This window comes from Hypomesus transpacificus, chromosome 25 (assembly GCF_021917145.1).
Source record: "Hypomesus transpacificus isolate Combined female chromosome 25, fHypTra1, whole genome shotgun sequence".
Lineage (NCBI taxonomy): Eukaryota > Metazoa > Chordata > Actinopteri > Osmeriformes > Osmeridae > Hypomesus > Hypomesus transpacificus.
The window spans coordinates 1,804,334-1,823,120 of record NC_061084.1 but is presented as its reverse complement, the minus strand read 5'-3'; the positions used below and the strand labels follow the sequence as shown (position 1 = coordinate 1,823,120).

At 47.3% G+C, this 18,787-nt stretch overlaps 2 protein-coding genes across 2 annotated transcripts; one reads left to right on the top strand and one right to left on the bottom strand.

The window, feature by feature from the left end:
* Window positions 1-119: 119 nt before the first annotated feature.
* Window positions 120-5,107, top strand: cckar (cholecystokinin A receptor). Its single transcript, XM_047049190.1, has 5 exons — window positions 120-529; window positions 1,650-1,901; window positions 3,267-3,528; window positions 3,739-3,866; window positions 4,283-5,107. Exons 1-5 carry the CDS (start codon window positions 403-405, stop codon window positions 4,915-4,917), a joined length of 1,404 nt encoding a protein of 467 aa, XP_046905146.1. The 5' UTR covers window positions 120-402; the 3' UTR covers window positions 4,918-5,107.
* A 1,938-nt stretch (window positions 5,108-7,045) lies between these two features.
* Window positions 7,046-18,478, bottom strand: rbpjb (recombination signal binding protein for immunoglobulin kappa J region b). The gene is made up of 9 exons (XM_047049024.1): window positions 18,383-18,478; window positions 16,330-16,495; window positions 16,008-16,182; window positions 15,210-15,347; window positions 14,619-14,731; window positions 14,200-14,340; window positions 13,862-14,017; window positions 13,616-13,719; window positions 7,046-11,624 (listed from the first exon to the last, which is right to left on the bottom strand). The coding sequence occupies exons 1-9, from the start codon at window positions 18,469-18,471 to the stop codon at window positions 11,291-11,293; spliced, it is 1,416 nt and encodes a 471-aa protein (XP_046904980.1). The 5' UTR covers window positions 18,472-18,478; the 3' UTR covers window positions 7,046-11,290.
* Between the last annotated feature and the right edge of the window lie 309 nt (window positions 18,479-18,787).

Sequence of the window (18,787 nt, the reverse complement as noted above, 5' to 3'; positions counted from 1 at the left end):
CAGATTCAACACAAGCAACATGCCTTTGACCAGACTGTTTAGAATAGGGTTGCACTTCTCTGTGCGCTCATTCGAGAGGCGGGGTCCCATTTAAGTACAACTCGCATCCACGCGCAACTGGACTATTTCTCAAGAACTAAAGCAACCGACCTCAGAGGCGCAACAGTCTACGCGCACAGAGCAACATGGTCAAATGTTTCTTGATTTGTTCTGAAGTCAATGCATTTGATTGTTGGATAATTTAATATGAAACGGAATAAGGTCGTCTAAAGTTTTTCAGGACAAAGATTTATGTGCCAGACTAAGTCAAAATGTTACAATTAGAACAGTTTTAGCGTGTGTAGTTTTTCTTATCCGAATTTTTGCAATAGGGTACTGTACAAGTAAGCGAAGAAGGACAAAATGGAGACATTCACTTTACATGACATGCTCATAAACTCCACCAATTTGTATAAGATATTATGCGATTTTGGAATAAAAAATGTCTCAGAGTGCGAAAATGAAAATTACACTACTCCAGAGCCGAAAGGTAAGCAACAATTTGACCTCGAATAGTCGGATATTTAAGCATATCTTGGGGAAAGTAATGTATTTTACTTTTTCCAAGTATCATCCTTTTGTATTTTGTATACCGACCGAATGGGTCTTGATTAATGCAGAATTTGAAACAATAATTGGTTGGTGTAGAGTAGAGAATTCATGGCCATCCCCGCGCTGAGCTCAATTCAATGCGCGCTATCAACTGCACGTGCTCAAGGGTTTAATATAATCAATTTGTTTAAAATGAAATGTTGACAGTAAACAATAGATCCTGTAGCCAATTGGCACATGACAATCATCAAAAAAATTTAATACTGTGTAGTTTCTCAAAACTGTTGCATGATGTTTAACTTCAATAGCTTACATTTAGACACGAAAGTCCAGCCTCGATGTGTGTTTAAACAGGAGTAAAACGAGACGCTGAGACGTTAATGAATTAATTACAGTTCATTCGCAAAATTGCTTTACACAAAGCTATGCACTATCCTTTGAGACATGCAATCGAGCAGAATATATTGAAATAATTTATTGCTCCCTTCATGGTTGAAATGTTTCCCTGACAATGCATGCGGAATTATTACATTTTACATTTACATTTAGTCATTTAGCAGACGCTCTTATCCAGAGCGACTTACAGTAAGTACAGGGACATTTCCCCCGAGACAAGTAGGGTGAAGTGCCTTGCCCAAGGACACAACATCATGTGGCACGGGGGGAATCGATCCGGCAACCTTCTGATTACTAGCCCGACTCCCTCACCGCTCAGCCATCTGACTCCTGATTATAAATAGAAATTCAAATTAGTTTTAAATTAAGGAGGGATGGTAGGCTCTGACAATATTACAAACCATTATATATTGATAATATACGGATAATGTTTTAAATTAATATAATATGTAATGTATAATATGTCTAATCTTGTGAACTTATGGATTGTCACTGACCCGATTGTCACTGACCTGGAAAATACAAAATAGCTAAATGAACAAACGTTGATAAACTGATAATATGAGGTGGGTATGGAAATCTGTAAGCTCCTTGAAGTGAACAGATGAAGTGTACTCTCTCTCTCGTTCTCTTCACCCACTCTTGTCGTCCCTCTCTCCCAGACATAGACCAGACGGTACGCATCTTCCTCTACAGCCTCATCTTCCTCCTGTGCGTCCTGGGCAACAGCCTCGTCATCACCGTGCTGGTCCGGAACCGCCGCATGCGAACCGTCACCAACCTGTTCCTGCTGTCCCTGGCCGCGAGCGACCTGATGCTCTGCCTCTTCTGCATCCCCTTCACCCTGATCCCCAACCTCATGAAGGACTTTGTCTTTGGGAGTGGCATCTGTAAGGTGGTCATGTACTTCATGGGTGAGTGGAGCTCCCCAAGGTCGCGACCTCTAGAGGCGGGTTGACTCTTGGTTGCTTGGGTGGATGGACCGGCTTGTGACATTTGCATTTACATTTAGTTATTTAGCAGACACTCTTATCCAGAGCGACTTGCAGCAAGTACAGGGACATTCCCTCCGAGGCAAGTAGGGTGAAGTGCCTTGCCCAAGGACACAATGTCATTTCGAACAGCCGGGAATCGAACCAGCAATCTTCTGATTACTACCCAGATTCCTTAACCCCTCAGCCACCTGACTCCCTATGACGCAGTGCAGACATATCTTTGACAAGCGAAGGTCGCAGTCATGGGGAGAGAGTGTGTGCAGTGACATCAATGCTGTTTTTGTCCCTCTGTCCACACACTTGGCAGGTTCCTTACCTTTGGATCCCTCATTCATAACACAACACGGAAGAAAACATGAATGCCTTGGAAAACTAAAGAGACCAGATCCCTCCATTTTGGCTCTAGAACCCCATGCGGGCTGTGATGACAGACTCCAAATAAAGTCATCTTTGCCGTGACAAACATGGCTGAGTTCCCTGGTCCCGTAGCCGGGAGGCTACTCCAATCGTCTCCCTATTAAGGATCTATTTACTGGGAAGAATAAGCTGCAGGTTACAGATACAGTTACAAAAGCATGGAGTAATAGGTCTGATTAAAAGTATCCATTCAAACAACTTTGGTTGTACAGTGCTCATGTATTCGCTATCCCTCGTTAGAGGGAGTTTATCCCTGACCAAATGCTGTGGCACTCATAAATCTTGAGAGTCACTGCAAAATGTGTGCGTCTTTGACATTTCACTTACCGATATGATCATATGGATGGACACAAGGACTGTGACACTGTCAGATGCAGTGGTGGCATAATCAGTCTCCGCGTATAACTTGCTTATGTGTACATCCCTCTGGATCGCTTCCCCTGATAACACAGATGTATTTATAGTTCATGTTATTAGTATCACCGTGTGACTTTGTTTGTGTCCCACGGTAACAGATCGTACTGTTAATAATCCTGAAGTGTTCAGTCGTACCTCTGTCCCCGCTCAATTGTAAACTCCAAAGGAGCAAGCAGTTAAAATGTCACAGACCAAGTATTCTACTAAACCAGATGACAAGTGCATAAAAACCATTACAATACTAATTTCAGAAGGTTATATTACACCCTGAAAGATATTCAAATAAAAATTGTGGGAGCTGAATGTATAATCTTTCGCATGTGTAGAGTATATTATACTCATGTAGCAGAGAATGTCAACACATTTACATATACTGTGTACACTATATACGTGATGGAGATTATATCAAAACTTCACATGGAAACCACTTTCCCCATCTCCTCCAATCAGGTGTCTCTGTGACTGTGTCTACATTTAACCTGGTGGCCATCTCCCTGGAGCGCTACAGCGCCATCTGTAACCCGCTGACCTCCCGCACCTGGCAGACCAAGTCCCACGCCGCCAAGGTCATCTCGGCCACCTGGGTGGTGGCCTTCATGCTGATGCTGCCCTATCCCATCTCCAGCAAGCTGGTGCCCTTCACCCGCATCAACAACAGCACCGGCAACATGTGTCGATTGGTGTGGCCCAGTGATGTCATTCAACAGTCCTGGTTAGAGAAAGCTCGTCTCATTTGGGACCTTGTAGAGAGTTATGCTGTCTGTGTCAAGACATATTATGTGAAGAGCTGTAGTTAAATGAGTAGAAAATGTCCTCTGAAGCATACAGTATGATTATAATTATATTCCATACCATAAAGTCCACACTCACCCATCACACTTGGCAGCTGTTGACCAATCAGAATGTCCTGTTGTCCCGTCAGGTACGTGTCACTGTTGCTGCTGCTCTTCCTGATCCCGGGCATCGTGATGATGACGGCGTATGGACTCATCTCCCTGGAGCTCTACAGGGGCATCAAGGTTGAGACGACCAACCGCAAACCCAGCCGGGGTGAATATGAAACAGCTTAACCCGCCATTTTAAAACTCTTCAATCCGGATCACTGAAAACATTGTGATGCTACCTGCATGACCTTCGTCAGACATTCCATTTCACCACATCACTTGCATGACATGAGCTTGTTATGATGTAAGGTCCTTGAAGCTGCCTGCTATGCTCCGCGAGCCGCTTCAGTGGGGCGGGGTGGTGAGGAGAGGGCACTGTAGATCATGGTGTCAGAGACGATAGTGAACATTCAGTGCTTTTGACAGACCCCCGCCATAGCAATTCCCACCCGCACACAATCAATTGCCGCAAGCAATTCTCAGGAGAGGGCACTGTAGATCATGTTGTCAGAGACGGTAGTGAACATTCCTTCCATGACATGATTCTGAAGTCGTCACTGCAATGTGGATATTTTTTGACAGAGCGCCAGTCCAGTACGAGCAGCGTCAAACCAGGCGACAGCGATGGCTGCTACCTCCAGCCCAGCAAGAAGAAGAAGGTGGAGCTCACGCACCAGCAGAGCCTGGTCTCCACCGTCAGCACCGGCAACACCAGCAGCACCGCGTCCAGCACCGAGGCCAAGCTCAGCCGGGTCTGCAGCAACAGCTCCGCCTCCAACCTTCTGGCCAAGAAGCGGGTGGTCCGCATGCTGCTGGTCATCGTCTGCCTGTTCTTCCTGTGCTGGATGCCCATCTTCGCCGTCAACGCCTGGCGGGCCTTCGACCGGCGCTCGGCCGACCGTCTCCTCTCGGGGACCCCCATCTCCTTCATCCACCTGCTGTCCTACACCTCCGCCTGCGTCAACCCCATCATCTACTGCTTCATGAACAAACGTTTCCGCCAGGGGATCCTCTCCACGTTCGCCTGCTGCACGTGTCTGTCCCGGAGGGGGGGCGCGTTGGAGCGAGGAGGGTTGGGCGGGATGGGGAGAGGCGGAAGGTGGGGACTGGGGGGGAAGGGGAGGAGCAGGAGCGGGGCGGAGAACGGCCAAGTTGGGCCCGGTGCCAGCAGCACCCGCGTCACCTACAGCAGCGTCCGCGGCTCCGCCCAAGCTTAGTTCCCCCCCCCCTCCCCCCCGCCGCCGACAGCCTGTCGGGAGTGAGTCGCCATGGAGACAAACAGGTGTTTCCCTCACCGTCTGGCAAGCTTTCCACTCTGAGGCCTCTGCTTTCTCCCCCTTTATCGTCGCTTCGCCTGGACTCTGGGAGTGGAAAGACGAAGAGCCGAGCTAAGGAACCCGACAGTCTTCGGGGACTCTCTCTCTCTCTCTCTCTGTTGACTCGTTAGTGACGAGTCGAAGCGTGATGTTTACATTGCGGAGACCATTTGGACATTGGTGAGTGAAGCGTGCGGAGAGACAGTGACACATGCTGCTATGAGCTTGTTATGATGTAAGGTCCTCGAAGCTGACTGCTATGCTCCGCGAGCCGCTTCAGTGGGGTAGGGTGGTGAGGAGAGGGCACTGTAGATCATGTTGTCAGAGACGATAGTGAACATTCAGTGCTTTTGACAGACCCCCGCCTTAGCAATTCCCACCCGCACCCCAACCTTCTCCCCAAGCAATCCTCACTATCCCTGTTTATGTAAAATCACGAGACCCCCCCCCCCCGCCCCCCCCCCCCCCCCCCCCCCCCCCACCTCCGAAACAGCACCCAGCCATCTTAGGTGTGATGCTGTCCAGGCAATCCTAGAAAACGCCCTAGCAATGCTTTCAGCGCCTTGTAAGATCTCCAAGCCACACTAGCTGAAGAGCTGCTTTGTGTAGAGGGAGTGGAATACCGTTCTGCAGCACTTCATAACCCTCTACGTTCTGGCTGTGCACACAATTCTTGCCAAAGCCTTAGAGGACACACTGCAACTGCGAAACTTGCAACCTCCTTCATGTGTAAAAATGTCATGTGTTTCTCCCTTTGATAATCTTTTACTACAACACACAGAACTATGTCAATCGCTGCCGATTCATTGCATTCCCCCCCCAGGTGTTTGTTATGTTTCTACTTGAACATCGTGCCCTAAATGTTGTAAGAACCCAAACAGTGCTGTGTTTTTGTCCTTGACAGTCTTTGTGTACTTTTTGCGGGATTACCACACTCGTGTACTATGCATGACATGATCTTATCGTGTGGCGTGGGACCTTTGACACCTGCCCGGCTGGCTTCAAAGGACAAGATCCCGGCAGCAACTGTCAATCACACCTGCTGTTTGTTGACTTTAGTTATAAAATACTGTAGCGCAAATGTAGCAATTTGTTTTTTTGTCCCGATTTCCATTTGAATTTTTCTTAGACATTACAATGTAATTGTCTGGTTTATGTCACAGCTTGCTGTTATCTACTTGGATTGAATATGTATCGATAAAGAAAACGGAATGAAAATAAAAGTCTAAATATGTTACTGTCAAAACGTCTTTCATGATAGTCATTGTGTCCCTCCCACGCCTCCACCATTAAAGTTGGGGCCCAAACGATGAGCTACAGGCTACGAGGTGTGAAGACAGCATGAGCTTTCACTTTACTAAAGCCTTCATTTACATTGTCTAGTTGCACCCGTGCCTTATGACATGGGAGGATTTAATGTAACATTAGCACATGATCTATAACATTCAGACATAATGAAGATTGATTATCGGAGGTGGGATTCGTATTTTTGTGGATGGTTTTGACAGTAGGATGGTACTGGTTAAAAACAAACCGGATTAGTCTGGTTAAACCATCCAAATGGATGTCTAATATCCACCACTTAAACCAACATCAGGTTGTCCAAATAGAGACCTGGATGAGTCAGTGTGTGAGGAGGAACTTTTTCTGAGTGGCTTTCAGCTTTTAGCAGCTTAAATCCAGAGCATCTGAAGGAGAGGGATTACCTCCAGACAGGGAGGAGGCTTTGCTGGATCTCTGCCCTGGGGTTGGCAGCTCTGTTTGGGCTTGGATGAATCCCTGTACCCCCACCAGCCTTCACCATTCACACCATGCATCATTCTTATGGTTATGAAGCTAAACTGTATTGTTCTTGAACTTGGAAGTTCAATTTCTAATGTAATGAAAGTTTCTTCTACTCTTATTGCAACCCCACTCGTTTATCTTCGAGGGTTAGAACATAAGTAACATGAGAACAGTTTCACTGTTAAACTTTGGCCCAACAACAGCTTAACTCAATAATGATGATGACAAAGCAAGAGTTAAGATCACTTTTTTATTCTTGATTTTTTTTATGCCAATATTGCAAGTTTTTTTGTAATAGTTTTTTTTTTTAATGACATAAGGAATTGAGCATGAACTGAAACTGCAATATGTACAAAAAACAAACAATCTATCATGTTATAAAAAAAAAAAATGTCCCCTTGTTTCACGTTATTGCTAAATGTTACAAACTGCACAGGTATCTACCATCAGCAGCCATCTGAGCACTGAGTATACTACCACATTGACACCTCTGTTCATCATGACTAGAACAATACACTGACAGAGAGACCGAGTGAGAGAGAAGGAAAGAGAGGGTGAGAGCCAGGAGGTGAGGAAAAGAGAATACAAATCCATTTTGCGAGAGCAAAGGATACCAAAGAAGAAAGGAGATCAAAACATACAGAGAGAAGACAAAGAGAAAGAGAGAGAGAGAGAGAGAAAAAAGTGTGCGAGATAAGGGTTAGCGCTCTGTGAAGCAGCCAGCCAGTTGTCTTCAACGGCGAGGCTGATGCGACAGAGGCCTCCTCACACATCTCTTCATTTATTTAAAGCTGCCTCTCCTCCTGTCCGTTTTCGTTTAGCAGTGCATGAAAACTCTACGTTATAAAAGACATTTGGCATATTAGAGGATACATACATTGTTCAGAGCTCATTACGACAACAACCCCCCAAAAAAGCTGCTTTTGGAAAAACAAAACAGGACGTTATGACCAGACAAATAAGTGAACATGGGTTTGTTAAGTGTACAGTATTTGCAAAAAAGCATATGTGAGACGGCAACCAACTAGGTGGCCACGTTAATACAGCTTGTTTAAAAGAAGACATTGTAACATTGTTCCTCTCGCCATCCCTCTTTTAATTCAGTGAAACATGAAGATGAGGAACGCTGGTGCCTCAATTCCAGCCTCAATAACCCAGAATCCTCTCCCGCCAAACCGAGTACACGTAAACAGCCCGAAACTCTTGAAGGTAGCAACTACACATCACCCTTCAACTGTTTACTTGACACAGCAAAGCCACTCGTTCTAGACTTGCACAACCCGTGAGATGGTGATGAGCAGAGCGAGAGGAGGAGAGAGAGGCTACTGAACGTGTAAACAACATATTAAAAGACAAACCAGAAGGAGGTGGGTAACACCTCAGGCCAGGGAGGCCACTGAACCCCAAACTGAAAACTCCCGAGCTCATTCCTACCAGCTAAAACTGACATCAGCAAGAATTTAGAAAAGAAAAACACTGAGTTAACTCAGAGATTTGGTGACAACCTTATTGACATGAGGGAACAGAGTAAAGGGTTTCGAAAGGCCAACTGCTTTCTATTCATGGTGTAAAAATTCTATCTTCTACTTTCGCCATGTAGATGGTGATGCAGCTTTTCTTGATACGATGCTACAAGCTATGCAATTTAGGTTGAGAGCACCTATTCCTTGATAACCATACAGTAGCCTTTTGACAACACACTCCCAGGTCAAAGCGAGGCAGCGTTGGGCAATAATGCACTTATTTCTTTGACATAGAATAAAACAAAAAGGGGAAAACTTTTATACCAAATAATTTAAAATAACAATATTACACTGTATAAAGATTACATCGATAGTTGACAAGATGGGCACACAAACAAAAAAAATTACATGAGGGTTATATATTAAAAAGCATCCCTAAAAGTATTATTTTTTGGGGACAAATTGAGCACTTTTTTTCTTTCCCCGTTTAAAGGGATGTGAGTGAGTAAGGGTTTGTGTGACTGAGGGTAAATTACTCCATCAGTCAGACATTCAAGTTACAGCGTCATAGTTCTTCCCAGAAGTTTGTACAGTTTACTGTAATACTATGATCAACGTATTGCCTCGTATCAATTTGTTCGTCCACATTTATCAGAGAAGTAAGAGTGAGTCGTTTCAGTATTTGGATCGGAAGACGGCGCAAATGAATCCCAAGTCCGTCTTTAAAAGAGCACTGATTGTTCTGGACACGAATGGATGTTTGAAATGGAGCGAGTCTGACTCATTGTTCCATTAGAACGCCAATACAAGGAAGCAAAATCAACACACACACTCACACACACACACACCATAGCACTCATTCGCTAGCACACTTACGCAAGCTGGTGAACTAGTGGTCAGGCAGACAAAACCCAAGAACAGACAAAACACAACCTGTACAATATTGCTGTACATTCTGGAAAGTACACATCTTCGACGCACACACACACACATACATCTAGAAGGCCTTATAATTCTACAGGAGACATCACCACACACACACAGAGTACATTTACATGGGCGACTTGAGTGCAGCTACTTTCAGACTGTGAGTTTACAATGTACATCAAAGTGTTGCTGGAAGTGAATACCACAGGACATGTGACAGGCTCCCAGGCCCCCAGAAGAGCTTACAGCACTCGTAACAACCATGGGTCCAAAATGGCGGAAGCTGAATACCGGAAGGTACAAAACCGGTAGTAAGTGTTCTTTTTTCGGTAGTTTCAAACTCTTTAGTTATTTTCATTTTCTTTTTTTCTTTTTTAAAGGCCAACAGATCCTTCAGAAGGCTGACAATATGACAACATGATTTTCTATTGGTGGACGATGACAGCGTGTGAATGTCTGGGTAGAGTCCCCCGAGACACAAGCCCCCCCGTCATGTGCAGAGAGGTGACAGACGGATTCAGTTTCTTAGCGTTTCCGAGCTGACAGTACACAAAGTGAGAAGACCGTTGGAAAGGTGAGAGGCTCTTTGATATTTAAGATAGTGGTAAGGCCACGTTCAATTGGAAGTGTCTCAAACACATTGTTGCGTGGTATGACTGTTTTTGTTTTTCTTCTTCTGTAAAACCATGGAAGTTAAATGCCACTTTTATTAACGACTCACTGGAAGACACCTAAGCCTGGTAGGATGGTATACTGGCTGACAGATTTTAAAACTCATCTTATACTTGAGTGGCAACAAACACAACATGATTTCAACATTTGGATATGTGACAGGACTTTCTTTGACTGTGCGCACAGTAATAAGATACAGTACTAAGGCTATCATCTTAAATTCAATGACTAGGCTCGTTTTACATTGATGTAAAAATGAACAATTTATAGAACTGCCTGTATATGTTTTCTTTTCCTTTCTTTCTTGAAATGAACATACGAATTCTGTAGGCGTTGCTATGGCTCTGCGTGACGATGTACAGACACACGGAAGGCCCTACTTCCCCATGAGGGGATGGTAGTGTACATAGAGTATTGCAGGCAAGGCAGAGGCATTGCTTAAAGCTTTTTTCTTTTTAAAGACTTCATAAAAACCAATCATAAAGAAAATTAGACCCTCTGAGGTTATTCCCTAAACAGAAACCAAAAGTTTTGATCATGTAAAAATAAAAAGAATAAAAAAAATCCCCAGACTAATTTTCTCAGAGAAAGAAGCAAAGTATCAAAAATGAAGCGTTTCCGTCTAAAGATAATTTAAAAAAGCAGGCATTTTTGTCAGAGAAAAAGGAAGTAATGTTGCTATTATACACAAGCCAGGTCAGGGTTTGGACCGCAAAAAAAGGTCCAAGCTCAGAGGAAGAATAGAAACTATTTGGTAACAAAAGTGTACTATATGTTTAATACAAAAAAGGTATGGAGAAAATGTACCTTTACTAAAGCTTATACAAGATCCTTGGTCCATAAAAACTATGTTACGGTAATCCCGGTTTTCATCTCTGTCCCTCTACGTCCTTTACCCTCTGACAACAACACATCGCGCCCCTGTACAGAAACAAACACAAACTAACATGACATGACAAAGAAAACATAGGGGAAAAGGGGGCATAATGGGGAGATGGGCACGCAAAAAAAATAGACTTTTCTTTAAACAATGTTATACACATAGCGGATGTATTGTTGTTGTGGTTTCCATTCTCACGGCCTTTAAACATGCTGAGGGTCTGAGCCAATAGGAACTCCCTATTCCTTGGCTCCACCTCTAGCACCAAAGAGGCATGTCCCTTTAAACCACAAGAGGGGGATGAGGAGCACAATTTCTCTTTTTCGTGGGTTTAATGACTTTTTTTGTTCGTCATTGAAAACTCCTCTTCTTTCTCTGACTTATTTTTCCATTCCAGGTTGTTTTGTATCCAAAATTAATATGCAGCATTTTATTTTTTGTATTTTTTTGAAAGAGCGAGTCAGTTTGTGTTTTCAAATGTAGTCTTCCCCCTCCCTCCCCCCCAATGTGGTATGTTTTCCTCTCCCGGGCGTATGTCACACGCGTGTTAGGAGACCACGGCGGCCGCCGTAGAAGAGGATGTGACCCCTGGGTTGGCGCCGCTGTTGGGCCCTCCGTAGCCTCCTGAGTTGGCCTCGTTAGCCTGGCTGTTACTCGCTGCTAGCAGGCTGGCGTTCCCCGACCGGAGGATGGCGCCCGCCGCGTTGCAGTGCGGCCGCGGCCCGGGCTCCGGGGTGTAAGTGAAGGTCAACGTCGTGGAGTAGATGATGCCGTCGTTCCTCACCAGGGTGACGGGCACCTGGACCGGCTGGCGCACCCATCGCCAGCCCTCGCGGAACGCCGAGATGTCAGGCACCACACACAGCATGCTCTCTGCACACCTGCAGAGGCGGACATGGAGGAGATACTAACATGATTAAGAAGTAACGTAAGTCAATGAATGATGTACTCGTTTACATATCCCCCTCTAATCCTTGAACAGTCTTCAAAGGCTGCCGACAGAAACCTGAATCAAAAACCTTTTACACAACGGTTTTTCTAGTCATTGAACTAACTTACGCACACCCATTAAAAGTCCTTTAAGAATCCCAGTGACATAACAAACCCTTACAGGCAACATTAGGAGCACTTAGACAGATTTGCAGGCGACAACCACTTCAACATTTCAGTCACAGTTTTATCCCGTGAACGTTTACAACCATGGACTTTGGCACCTCAGAGCTCCTGTTTATTAAAACGGAAGACCTTCAAGGTCTTTCATCCGTCCAGCAACCTTTTTGGGGCAAATGCACCTCGGCCACTATTTAACACGGGAGATGTAGTTTTCTCGGCACAAAGCCAACCTGTCTGGAGTTAGCTTTGCAAACCCCACTGGAAACCTGGCTGCAAGGCCAAGCGGCAAAGTGCTTTCGACAACTTGACAGAATGGGTTGGGATTTATCCCTGCCCTGAGTTGAGTTGCCTGCATATTTTAAAGGCCATCCTCATTCACAGAGGGAAACACGGAGCTACGGATGTTGTGAAACATTCAGTCATGCAAGTTTACGTTTTCAAACATTTTACATCAACAATTTGAGCTTTATTCTAACAATATCGAGACTTGGATCTCATAAACTAAATTAAACCCGAAAACATAATCACTTTTTCAACCCTTTTCGTGTGATGAACCCCCCCCCATTTATTACTACTAAACATGCCTGAAATTTGAATAAGGTGCACCACTTCAAATGCAAAAGATTAGAACATAATTAGACATGCTTTTGGAGGAGCCTGTCTTATTAAAACTTCCGACATTTAGTAGTTTGGTTTGCTCATGATGGTTGAAGTGAGTCGTATCAGCCTGGGGTGATCAAGAGAGTCCTGGGAGGCTGGGAAAAAAAAAGTCTGGGAAAGGGATTTAAAGATCTGTTAACCATTTTAAATAAGCCCTTTAAATGTTTGGATTTGTTTTCTCTTTTATTTTTTACAAGTGGATAACATTTAAAACAACTGCCAACACGAACAAGCAAGTTCCGACTGAAATCTGTTTAAAGTCAACAATCACAGTACCAATACGGTAGCTCTTGCGACAGTTGATCTCAAAAGTACATGCATCTACCATCAGAAAAATACAGTCCAAGTTTGAGGTGAAAACCCAAAACAAAAAGGCCAGAGAACACCTCGACAAAACCCAGGGCTTCTGGAACAACGAGCTCTGGACAGATGAAGCCTGGATATGAATCCTATTGAGAGGCTGTGGGGTGAATTGTGACTCACAATGCACGCGAGAAACCTCTCAAACATCACCCGGCTGAAAGAACTCAGCATGTCTCTGGAATCTAACAGAACCCGAGAGGCGGCGATGACGCAGCTGGCACTAGGACAAGGTAAGACAAAGTGGCACTAGGACAAGGTGGCACCAAGACAAGGTAAGACAAGGGGATGACGTAGCTAACCCTAGAACAAGGTAAGCCAAGGTGGCACTAGGACAAGCTAAGACAAGGTGGCACTAGGACAAGGTAAGACAAGGTGATGACGTAGCTAACCCTAGGACAAGGTAAGCCAAGGTGGCACTAAGACAAGGTAAGACAAGGTGGCACTAGGACAAGGTAAGACAAGGTGGCACTAGGATAAAGTAAGACAAGGTGGCACTAGGACAAGGTAAAACAAGGTGGCACTAGGACAAGGTAAGACAAGGTGGCACTAGGACAAAGTAAGACAAGGTGGCACTAGGACAAGGTAAGACAAGGTGGCACTAGGACAAGGTAAGCCAAGGTGGCACTAAGACAAGGTAAGACAAGGTGGCACTAGGACAAGGTAAGACAAGGTGGCACTAGGATAAAGTAAGACAAGGTGGCACTAGGACAAGGTAAGACAAGGTGGCGTGTCAGACCTGTACATGGTCTCTGCCTCCACGTCTCCGAACCAGACCCGCAGATTTGGAGTGAAGTTCTGTCCCGTCAGCTCCAGCATGGCTACGTCTCCTCCGCCGTTGAGCTAAACATCACACACACAGACACACCACGGTAAACAGAGCGTGTGAGCAATGGAACTGCAGGAGTGGGCATGTTTGGAGCGCAGAGACGGATATCCCACTGGACGTGGCCTTATCGGTGGGGCGTCTCTCGGGGTGTCTCACCTGTAAGCTCTCCACCACAGGCACGGGGGTGACAGGCGAGTGGACAGGGCCCATGCCCTCGTAGAAGGTGTATTCAGCCTTGTCCGTGCTGATGATTGTCCAGGAGGCTCCGTCATTGATCATCTCCTTGTTTGGTTCCTTTGGGCATGGAGTGGCCTGCGGGGGAGGGGGAGTGGCAATTAGTCACCCAAGGTCACTGCAAACCTCCAGAGTGCCGTGACACTGGTCCGCTGGATGGGTTTGTGTTTTCTTATGTGGAGTTGTTGTGGGACCAGGGGGGGGAGGGGGAGTATGAGGTTATGTTCCTGACATGTGCTAAGTGCATGTGGGGCCCTTACTTGAAACTGGATGATCCTCTCTTGGGAAAGGCACAGGTACATGCGCTCCGTGTCTTTCAGGTAGAAGGCACACTTGTGGAGCTGGGACACAGGGTCGTCTGCATCCAGCAGGGCGGTCTGCTTGTCCACCTTGCGAATGATCTGGAGGGAGGGAGGGAGGGAGGGAAGGAGGGACAGGGGGGGAGGGACAGGGGGGGAGGGACAGGGGGGGGAGGGAGGGACAGGGGGGGGAGGAGGTCCAGTGAAAACACGATACATACACTACCGGCACGTGGCATTATTTGTAACGTTGCTGTGGATAAAAGCATCAGCTAACTGAATAAAATGTCAATGGAAGCAAAGGGAGAGGGAGAACATGAGACAGGCGGCAGATGTAAAACCATGTCTCGGGTCGGAGGCAGGTATGAGGTGGTAGTTACCAGTCTGGGCAGGGCCATGCCTGTGACTGAGCACACCAGCTTTACAGTCTGGCCGTAGTGGATGTAGCCATCCCTCACAGTGAACTCCTCTCCTTCTGACTCCTCGTCATCCACTGAAGAGGAGAGGGGGGGGGTGGAGAGGAGGGGGGGGGGGGGGGCATTGTCGTCACAGCAAAAGGGTTACACACGCATGATACACATTTATATTCAAGTTGTCTTGGCAACATATTTTATAGGTCACAAAGTAAAATTGACCATTTAATATGCTATGAATTCATTTATTTAATCAAGCTTATTTCCCCACTGGGCATTTTGGCCATTGAGAGGGCAACACAGAGAGAGGGCGACACAGAGAGAGGGCGACACAGAGAGAGGGCGACACAGAGAGAGAGCGAAACAGAGAGAGAGGGCGACACAGAGAGAGGGCGACACAGAGAGAGGGCGACACAGAGAGAGGGCGAAACAGAGAGAGAGGGCGACACAGAGAGAGGGCGACACAGAGAGAGAGGGCAACACAGAGAGAGGGCGACACAGAGAGAGGGCGACACAGAGAGAGTGCGCGTGAGTGTATCTACGTTCCGGGGCACTCACACAGGTGGATGTAGAAAGCACCCCATTGTTGAGAGCTGGCGTGGAAGTTGCCCCCCTCCACATGAAGGTAGCGGGTGCTGACTGTTTGGGAGCGCAACCGGTTGAACAGTGCTACCTTGGTCCCAGACGCAATGCACACTGGAGACCGAGGGGCAGACAGGGAGAGAGGAAGAAGAACAGTTAGACTTGATTGAAAACGACATAGGAAAAAACTGACAAAACGGTAACCTAAAATTAGACATCTTAAATCTTCCGCTTCCAAAATGATCCTAATTGATCATTATCCGCTCAATGCACTGTGTGCTCTGCAAAGCGCTGGTGTTTTGTCAGCTTGGAACAAACACAGGCGGTTACACAACAACCCAAGCTTGCGCGTCCGGTAAACGACCGATATCCCTGCGATAGGAGGGCAGAAAATAGCATCCAAAACAAATATAGACAGGATAGGGGCTGCTCTCATGCCACTGTTGCCAACGGGTGGAGAAACGAACCAACAGCGCCTCCTGGCTGTGGAAAAGGTCATCACAATGACCAGGAAGTTCCTGACAGTCTAAACGTGTCACAAACACAAAGACACAACCAGGAACGTAAAACCATAAAAGTACCAGTTGCACCCGCGGGTGCAGTTGGGGAAAGACGCCTTTTTAAGTAGGTTTAGGTTCAAAAGACCGTCCAGACACGTCGACACTGCAGCCTTTACTGGGCAGAAAAAGCTAGAAAGGAGGTTCTAGAAAAAAACCCCGATGACCCGGAGGGCTCCTCACGGCGTGACGGAGGGGGACGGGGGCGGGGACTCACGGTCGGCGTTCTTGAGCGACTGCTTCTTCTTGGAGGGCTTGGAGATCACTTTGATCCTCTTGCTGAGGAAGACGCCGATGTCTGCGCTGTTACCGTAGAACATCTTGACGGACAGCATGAAGTGCTTTCTCTTGTCGGAGTCTGATATGTACAAGGTTTTGGCCGTGCAATAGTTCTGGAGGGGGGGGGGGGGGGGGGAGGGGGGACAGGCAGTAAGGAACAGTAGTTAGAATGGATTGGTAACTGGACACCCGGTATGGGGTTTGTCAATCAATATCATTTGTAGGGATGCACCGAGTTCGGTTTGGGCCGTGTGTGTTACCTTTCCCTCCAGGTTGAGCTGCTGCATCTCCTGGTCACTGTTGCCGATCCCGATGAAGGCACAGGGCTGGGACTCCTGCTCCGAGCAGCCGTCTCGCTCCATCTGATCCTTCTTTTTCTTCCAGCCGCTGCCCATCAGGTACACGCATGGAGGAGGGCAGAAGAACCTAGACACACACACACACACACAGAGACACACACAAACACACAAATAGAGACACACACAGAGACACGCACAGACACACAAACAGAGACACACACACAGAGACACGCACACACAAACAGACACACAGAGACACACACACACACAGACACACATTAGTATGATGGACACAGAATCAGGAGAACCAGGATACAGTCCTTACACCCATTATGTCCACTATAGTACAGCACATCCATCCCACACGCACACACGCCTTGACAGTATGACCACCCTACACCGCCTCCACACATCTGAAACTGCCATCGGTGGTTAACTCAGAGCAAGACAATAGTCCAAAAAATGGTAGTGTAGGTCCCCTGAACATGTCTGACAGTGCATGTTCTTATGTCAACCACTAGATGGCAGGCCTGTATCAGATTACAGCCGAAAGGGACACATTAGCAGGAAAACGCAACCAGAACTAAAACATTTTTGATTCCAGATAATATGTTCAGTCTCAACCACCTGGTTCTCTCTGACAGCAGTGAACCAACATCGCTACTTTGCATGTCTGTGTCTCCAACCAAGAAGGGGAAAAACGTTCACATTTCCAGATCAAGTCACCCAATCATGCAATGACGTATTCAGAGTTACATGACAGGGGAAAGGAGAAGTTGATGATCTCATAACGCGTCTGTGTGCAAGTGTGTGTGTGCGTGTGTGCGTGTGTGGGCACTTGTCTGATGAAACGGAAAATGACACATCTCATGCCACGCGTGTGTCTGTCAGTCTGTCTGTGCAAGGGCCATGTCTGCTTTCATCTCCTCCAAATAGAAAGCGAAGGGAGAGACAGCGAATGGGGAAGAAGAGAGAGACTGTTTGCAGGAACCCCCCCCCCCCCCTCCTTGCTTTCACTCTTCCTGCCCACTCTCTGTCTCACAACCCTCACATGGCTTTTGACAGTCTGGTGCCGATCTCGCAACACCCCCCCCACACAAAGACACACAGACACACAGACAGACAGACAGACACACAGACACACAGACAGACAGACACACAGACACACAGACACACAGACAGACAGACAGACAGACAGACACACAGACACACAGACAGACAGACAGACAGACAGACAGACACACAGACAGACAGACAGACAGACAGACACACAGACACACAGACACACAGACAGACACACAGACACACAGACACACAGACAGACAGACAGACAGACAGACAGACAGACAGACAGACACACAGACACACAGACAGACAGACAGACAGACAGACACACAGACACACAGACACACAGACACACACACAGACAGACAGACAGACAGACAGACAGACAGACAGACAGACAGACACACAGACAGACAGACAGACAGACAGACAGACAGACACACAGACAGACAGACAGACAGACAGACAGACAGACAGACAGACAGACACAGACAGACAGACAGACAGACAGACAGACAGACAGACAGACAGACAGACAGACAGACAGACAGACAGACACACACACACACAATCACACAATCACACACACACACAGACACGCAGCCTCCCTGAAACCCATCCAAGCTCATCTCATCCAGGGTGCCTGAGGCCGTCTGCAGTGCTGCTCCCCCTAACCCTGTCAGCTCCAGGGTCTCTCCTATTCCTCACCCTCCACCCCTCCACCCCTTCACCCCTTCACCCCTCCCCCCCCGCCCGCCCCCATACACCCCTCCACTAAACCCCCCTCCACCTCTTCTGTTCTCAGAGAAGGGGTGGAACACACACACACACACTTCTTAGGTTGACAGCTCCACACTTTACAGGAAGCACTGTGTAAATCCTCCGCAGCCTGAAACTAAACGTGCTTGGAAGGACAGGGCTTCCAGCGCAGGAGGGGCCTCGTGCTCACCTTTTCTCGTTGCCGTAAGATTTCTGTGCGACCTTGGCGTGCAGGATGAGGACCGTCTGGTCTCCCCTCTCCTTCAGGTAATTCCTCATCGCTTCTCTGTGGGAGGGGGGATGGGGGGGGGGGGGGGGACAGAAGGGGAGAGAAAGAGGGAGGTGAATCCCATGATCACTCACTGGAGGGGGGCAGGGTTCTGAGAGCTCGTGCGCTGCGTCTCGAACCCGGGTAAGCAGGAGAGGGAACGCACGAGGCCCCCGTGCTCTCGGACCAGACCACTGACTGCCGTGCTTGGCGGCGTGGCCACGGACAGCGTACGCACGCGCGGCGCGCCCCAAACACGTGACCTGGGACGCGCACAGGTCCCTACGGAGACCAATGCACACGGAGACGCACACGTGGATGGCAGGC

Bases quoted from the DNA above. Each gene is read 5' to 3' on its own strand.
- rbpjb (XM_047049024.1), bottom strand. From the start codon at position 18,471: ATGAGGAATTACCTGAAGGAGAGGGGAGACCAGACGGTCCTCATCCTG. The intron at 14,732-15,209 runs GTGAGTGCCCCG...TCTCCTCTTCAG, and splicing joins TGCTTTCTACATCCACCTGT to TGGATGACGAGGAGTCAGAA. The intron at 14,018-14,199 runs GTAAGGGCCCCA...CCTCCCCCGCAG, and splicing joins AGAGGATCATCCAGTTTCAA to GCCACTCCATGCCCAAAGGA.
- cckar (XM_047049190.1), top strand. From the start codon at position 403: ATGGAGACATTCACTTTACATGACATGCTCATAAACTCCACCAATTTG. The intron at 530-1,649 runs GTAAGCAACAAT...CCTCTCTCCCAG, and splicing joins CACTACTCCAGAGCCGAAAG to ACATAGACCAGACGGTACGC. The intron at 3,867-4,282 runs GTGAATATGAAA...ATTTTTTGACAG, and splicing joins CAACCGCAAACCCAGCCGGG to AGCGCCAGTCCAGTACGAGC.